Source organism: Arvicola amphibius, chromosome 5 (genome assembly GCF_903992535.2).
Source record: "Arvicola amphibius chromosome 5, mArvAmp1.2, whole genome shotgun sequence".
NCBI lineage: Eukaryota > Metazoa > Chordata > Mammalia > Rodentia > Cricetidae > Arvicola > Arvicola amphibius.
Window position 1 is genome coordinate 28,534,719 of NC_052051.1, and position 7,019 is coordinate 28,541,737.

Genomic DNA, 7,019 nt, shown 5'->3' on the forward strand with positions numbered 1-7,019 from the left:
TAAGGTTCTCTGGGACTTAGTCCTCCGTTTGTCGCCGCAACCAGGTTTCCTGGCCCTTGGTCTTGGGTCTGTCTAGTTGAGGGATCAATCCTGTCATCCTGTGGGTGTTTGCTAATCCCTCCCAGTGCCCTGCAGGTTTCAGACACACCCTCTACCAGACTCTCAGTTTCTTCTTACTAGAGCCCCACCGAGATCATTCTTCAAAGTCTAGTAGGATCTATGAGGAAGTGTGTGTGTGTGTGTGTGTGTGTGTGTGTGTGTCTGTGTGTGTGTCTACCCGCAGGCTACTCCGGAGTGTCTGGGGCGGGGACAGTCTCCTTACTGACTTGCTTCTGTTTTTTTGGTGGCGCCTGCGGCCCCGCCTGGGGACCTCCGTGAGCCCTGGCCGAGTTTTACTCATCAAGCAGAGGTGATCCCAGGCTGGAGGGCGGGCGCAAGGCGTCCGGAGAACCCAGTAATCCGAGAATGCAGCATCAGCCCTTCCCACCAAGCACTTCCTTCCTTTTCCCGAACGTCCAGAGAGGGAGGGCTGCGCATTTATAAACTGAAGCCGCAGCGGAGTGGCATGTCAGAGGCTGACTCGCTGGGACTAGGAGCCTAGGCTGGAAACGTCTGGGCTGCGATAGAGGTTAGCTGCTGTCGCCCAAAGCGTCCGAAAGCCCCCTGCTGGTGCTGGGAGCCTGCACCGTCTCAGAGCTAGAGTTTTCCCGGGAGCCTACACGCGAACCCCTGGACAGCATGCTTGGGGTTCTCCTTCTGGGTGTGCTGGCTCCAGCTGGCCTGGGGATCTCCGCACTAACCCAGTTGCGGTCCAGGGGCAGTCAGTGCGTGGAACACGAGTGCTTCGCGCTTTTCCAGGACCGCTTGGACTTCCTCAATGCCAGCCGTGCCTGTGAGAGCCTTCAAGGACATCTAATGACAGTACGCTCCTCAGTGGCTGCCGATGTCATCTCGCTTTTGCTGAGCGAAGACGGTGCTATGAACTCACACCCCTGGATCGGACTAAAGCTTCCACAGGGCTGCGGCGACCCGGGGCATCTCGACCCCCTGCGCGGCTTCCAGTGGGTTACTGGAGACAACCAAACCAGTTACAGCAGGTGGGCGCTGCCCAGTGACCAGGCAGCTCCACTCTGTGGCCCGCTATGCGTCACAGTCTCAACCGCAACAAATGCTGCACCCGGAGAGCCGGCCTGGGAGGAGCAGTTGTGCGAAACGGAGGCCGAGGGCTTCCTCTGCGAGTTCCACTTTACAACGTCCTGCAGGCCTCTGGCGGTGGATCCCCGAGATCTCGAGGCTGCCCACATTTCTAGCACCTACAACACCCCGTTCGGGGTCCGTGGTGCGGACTTTCAGACTCTGCCGGTAGGCAGCTCCGTTGAGGTGGAGCCCCTCGGCTTGGAGCTGGTGTGTAAGGCCCAGTCTGGAACTTCGGAGGGACACTGGTCTCGGGAAGCGACAGGAGCCTGGAACTGCAACGTGGAGAATGGTGGCTGCGAGTACTTGTGCAACCAGAGCACGGGAGAGCCCAGATGCCACTGCCCCATGGACACCAACCTGCAGGATGATGGTCGTTCATGCATAAAACCCGTGGCGAAACCGTGCAGTGAGGTCTGTGAGCATTTTTGCGTCAAGCACAACCCCAACAAGCCAGACGACTTCACCTGTATGTGCGAGACCGGCTACAAGTTGGCGGCCGACCAAGAGAAGTGCGAGGACGTAGATGACTGTGCACAGGAGCCCAACCCATGCCCGCAGGTCTGTGTCAACACCAAGGGCGGCTTTGAATGTCGCTGCTTTGATGGCTTTGAGTTGGTGGATGGAGAGTGCGTGGAGCCTTTGGATCCGTGCTACGGATCTGACTGCGAGTATCAGTGCCAGCCAGTGAACGACACCGAGTACCGTTGTATCTGTGCTGAGGGCTTCGCACCCAAACCCGAGGATCCGCACAGGTGCGAAATGTTCTGCAATGCTAGTTCCTGTCCGGCAGACTGTGACCCTAACACCCCTGACTTTTGCCTCTGCCCTGAAGGTTTCATCCTAGACGAAGGCTATATATGCGTGGACATTGACGAGTGCAGTCAAGGCGAATGCTTCCACAACGAGTGTCGAAATCTTCCCGGCTCCTATGAGTGCATCTGTGGGCCCGACACGGCCCTTGCTGGTCAGGTTAGCAAGGACTGTGACCCCCCGAGGCCTGCTTCTGAATTCGAGGAAGGCGGCTCTGGAGAATCCTCAGTCAGTCCGACACCAGGTTCTCCAACAGATCCGCCGTCCACAAAGCCAGTGCATTCTGGTGTGCTCATTGGCATCTCCATCGCCAGCTTATCCCTGGTGGTGGCGCTTTTGGCGCTTCTCTGTCACCTGCGCAAGAAGCAGGGAGCTGCGCGCGCAGAGCTGGAGTACAAGTGCGCATCGCCAGCCAAGGAGGTAGTACTGCAGCATGTGAGAACTGATCGGACGCTGCAGAAGTTCTGAGGGACTTCGCCCCAGAGACCCAGGTTGCCTTATTCTTTCTTGGTTCAGTACCTCTTTTCTCTCTCTCAGGCCTCATAGCTGTGCTCTCTGACAATTTAAAAGCATCCTGGCTGACATGATAACCCGAGAAGACCCTGCCCCATCCTCATGAGAAGCAGGGGTGGCGAGGACTTGAAGCAGGAGAGCCCAGCTTCTTCCAAGTTGATAATGAACAACTGGGCGGAGGTGGCAAATACACAGTGACAATCAGACTGCAGAGTGCCCCAGCCCTCACCTTAGGGTGCAGGATGTGTTGGGGCTGCTAATCTTAAACCTTTAGGCAAACCTTGACCCCACCGGCTGGAGATGACCCAGATATTTATTTTTTTTTAAATGCATTTTCTTCCCTTCGGCTTTTCCCTGCCTGGAACTCTCCGGTCTTTCTGTTCCTCCATCCCTTCCCCTCCCCTTCACACTTTCCCTTTTTCCCTTTTCTCCTCCCCCAAACCTGATCTTACTTTGCTTTTATCCTTCTTTACAGACAAAATTCTTTTTTTTTTTTTACAGACAAAATTCTTACGTGAAACAACAACAACAAAAAAAAAGAAACACTAAAAGCAGAAGCTCCCCCCCCCACCCCACACTGGCTTTGGAAATTTAGTCAGAAAATTTAGGTTTCCAGAGCAAAATAATTTCAATGAAAGTTAAAATGCTATAGCTAAACACTAACTATATATTAGTATGCTCAGATATCACAGAAATCAAACTCAAGGTGTTTTTTTTTAAATTTCATCTTTGTTGTTGAAACAGTGAGCTTGTTTTCTTTTAATTGTTGCTGTTGTTTTCATTTAGAATGACAAAAGGTAATTATCATTTAAGTGTTTTACACAGTTTCTATAGTGTTACTAATTTTTGACAGTGTTGAAAATGTTTAGACGAGTTTTGGTCCAACGTTTTGATGTTGCAATAGGGTCACTGCCATCTTCACATATATTGGGCCACATTCATAGCTGTCCTGGGATGTATGTGGCCCTTAGGCTAGACATAGCTGAGATTGACAGACGGAAGCATCTTCCAGCAAAGTTTTGAGTTATATGCTTTGTGCCTACTTGTCTCTCAACTGCTCTTGCCACTTAAGGTCTCAAATAAAAGCAGTGGCTGCTTAAGGAGACAAGAGAGCTTGTGAATGCAGCCTGGAGGGTGCCTAGATAGGGCCTTGTCTTAATGAAGCTCTTGGACAATATCTTCTACTAAAGAGGGACCTTTTATCCCTGGCCACTAGCCTGTGCACAAGGATTGGGACCTTCCTAGGGAGTTGGCTCGAACTGCAAAATCCTAAGCACACCACCTCACCCCTCCCCCTTTACAAGAAGCTGCATTTTAACAAGGGTTTCCAACTTTCTGGAGAACATTAAATGTCAGTTAATAATAAGTAGCAGGTTATGCTAGACCATTTATTATCAAGAAACTGAGGAATTTTTCACTGCATAGCTTTGCTTTCTGGCTAAAAAAAATATGACTAGGTACACACCTCTAGATATTACCACACAGGGTCCAGAAGGATTTTGATTTAACTAAGCTAGGAACAAAGGCATATGTCAGTGTTAGGAACAAATGTATCATATGTATATCTTTTGTAAGGAAAGGTTTTTCTTTACTGTTTTGTAAGCTCAGCACATTTGTACATAGTTATTTATTTATTGGAGTTTAGCTAGAACACAGGCAAAGCCTTTGCTTATGATGTCACATGTACAAAATAAACAGATTACAATGAGCTTTTGGATGTCTCTTGTCCTTCCTTCCTCCCCCAGGTCCCTCATTTTATGCCTTATTTTATTCACACAAACAATGCAGACTCCAGGAGGTATACGAGAGGCTGGACTGCACCCTGTCACCTGCTCACGGCACAGTCTCTGACTTTAAATATCGTCCAAAAGCAAGTTATTGCCCATGTAGAAGGAGTTGATGTTATCTCTGTACAGGCGGATATTCATTTTTTATTTGTGTAGCCGCAACAACTTTATACAGGATGTCTCATGTCTATGTTCTAGACACTCTAGGATCTGAGACATCTTTAGCTTCCCAGCTGAGTGTTTTTCTGCTCATGCTTCCACATTGCCTGTTTGGTTCTCTGACATGGAAAACTCGAGATTATCATGAAGGAGCTATCGTGCAAATTCATGTATGGCTTCTGATTGCCAAGGTCATTTCTTCTGGTATGAACTGATCCTTGTCACTGTTGGTAATGACAGGTTGTCTCACTGTGACACTGATCACTAGGGCCCTTTTGGTGGAAAGGTGTAGCTATCTGAATTTCACATGCTGGAATAGGAAAATTTTTATGAGGCAAACACGAGGGGAAAAAAAAACAGATAAGTAAGATATTCAGATAATTTTATCATCCAGGTAAGGGCAGAGATTCTCAGTGTCAACCTGTGCTGTTACTGTGGGAAGGCAGAGTGTGTGTGTGTGTGTGTGTGTGTGTGTTGGGGGTATGGCTGCATGCATATATATTCACCCCTGAAGGCACTTGTACAGGTCAGAAGTCAACATCAGGATGTCTTCCTAAATTGCCTGTATTTTATTTACTCATTTTTATTGAGACAGGACCTGTCATTGAATCTGGATCTCACTGACTTCGGGTAGATGACTCCCACAGGATCTCCATTGCTCTCCAGGGCTGGGTTACAGGTGAATACCACCATGCCAGATTTTTATGTCGGTTTGGGGGACACTTAACCCAGGTCTTCACACTTGAGCAACAAAGCCCTTTCCTGTGACCCCACAGGTGGAGTGTTCATCCTGCAGCCCAGCGATCTGTGAAAATGGAAGTGAGATCAGACAGGTGCAGCTGAATGAGGAAGGGAAAGAGTCTTAGTGCTGCAGGGCACTCGGAGGTGTTTTTTAATCAGGAACTTGCTCTGCTTGGAAATTGTTCAGAAAGAGAATAGAAACTTCTAGACTCTTTTCTTTAAAAAAAAAAAAAAAGAGCAATGTGCAGTTTGTCCTGCAGAGCTAATATAGGATGGGACTATCACAGACACCTTGATCTCACACTAGCCTGATATTTGAGCTTACTCAATCTCACAGGCACCCTCCAAAGTTTGAAAATAAGGGCCAGAAGTGCTACCTCGATATGGTTGCATGAGGAGTAAAAAGATGAGCAAGCAGTTTCTGGCCTATAGTACATGCTTAATAACCACAAGAGCGTGAGCCCTTGGGTTAATAGACGCTTACATGAATAAAGAAAGGTTACACTGGAATGGGGAACACCGTGGAGGCAAATGCAGGACAGTGCAAGAATGACCTTTAAGGCTATATAGCCACTTTGGCTATCAGTCCTGGAGGAACTGAGGCGGCAAATTGGGGTCTTGGTTACAGTTTAAGGGGGGACCTGTTTGCAAGACGAGAGTGACCCTATAGTAGCTGGGAAATCGAAGCTTCAAGAGCTCTAGCTTACTTCCTACTTTTAAATCTCATCAACGTGGTGGGGGTGTGTCCAGAGACTTCTGCCACTGTTGTGACATCACAGGGAGGAGAGGAACTGCCTCCAGTCTAGATGGTTCTGGCCTCCTATGTAGGTGACCCTGGGAGCAATGCTGTACTGTGGACAAGGCCAGGATCTCAGATGCTGCTACTGTTCTGAGGCCGACCAGTCGTGATACCGCAATATCAGAAAAAAATGGATTTACAAAGAACACAAAATACAGCATGGTGATTTGGCTATGAGAAGGTGGTGCCCAGCAGCAGCTCCCGACCTTTGCCTGAAGTTCAGAGGATGACACAGGTCACACCAAATCTGCTCTTTTTCTTTTCCAGAATGAACGCCTGGCTCAGCACTATCTTTTTGCTTCAAGTGGGTTCTTCCTCCTTTTTCTCTTGGTCAGCAGGTTCAGACATAAGCAAACAATTGATTTCCTCACTCATGAAAGACTAAATATTGTTTTAACATCATATTCTAACAGAATCAGACTCCTTTTCAGCCTGTTTTGAAAGTGTGATTGCAAAACAAAAAAGAGCCCATGGAGTGTGTTCCCTCAAGTCATACCTGCTTGAAAAGGGGTCGGGGACAGAGAGAGGGCTTCAGGGATCCAGGGGTAAGCACCAGCACTCAAAGCTAGGCTTGTGATAGTTGTGTCACTCAGACTACAGGCTGGGGGTGTCTGTCTTTAAATCTCTGCCAGAAAGTAATCTGCTGTGAGAGGAAGTTACAGGGTGGTGGCAGAACCGTCTGCACCTCCTTCAGAGGCCTCATCGCACCAGGATGGCCTTAGCATCTGTCTCTCAGGCCTCAATTGCAAAACCACTTGGCTGGTGAAACAGGGTGAACTTGTTTGGAGAGAGAGAGAGAGAGAGAGAGAGAGAGAGAGAGAGAGAGAGAGAGAGAGAGAGAGAGAGAGAGAGGCAGAGAGACAGAGAGAGAGAGACAGACAGAGACAGACAGAGACAGACAGAGAGACAGAGAGAGAGAAAGAGAGACAGACAGAGAGAGAGAGAGAGAGAGAGAGAGAGAGAGAGAGAGAGAGAGAGAGAGAGCAACTTTGCAGCGGCAACCCTTATTCTTC

At 48.9% G+C, this 7,019-nt stretch overlaps 1 protein-coding gene across 1 annotated transcript; it reads left to right on the plus strand.

Annotated features, from left to right (window-relative positions):
* The first annotated feature begins 550 nt into the window (after window positions 1-550).
* Thbd (thrombomodulin) lies at window positions 551-4,228 on the plus strand. Its single transcript, XM_038330434.1, has one exon. The coding sequence runs from the start codon at window positions 739-741 to the stop codon at window positions 2,473-2,475; it is 1,737 nt and encodes a 578-aa protein (XP_038186362.1). The 5' UTR covers window positions 551-738; the 3' UTR covers window positions 2,476-4,228.
* Window positions 4,229-7,019: the final 2,791 nt, after the last annotated feature.

Bases quoted from the DNA above. Each gene is read 5' to 3' on its own strand.
- Thbd (XM_038330434.1), top strand. From the start codon at position 739: ATGCTTGGGGTTCTCCTTCTGGGTGTGCTGGCTCCAGCTGGCCTGGGG.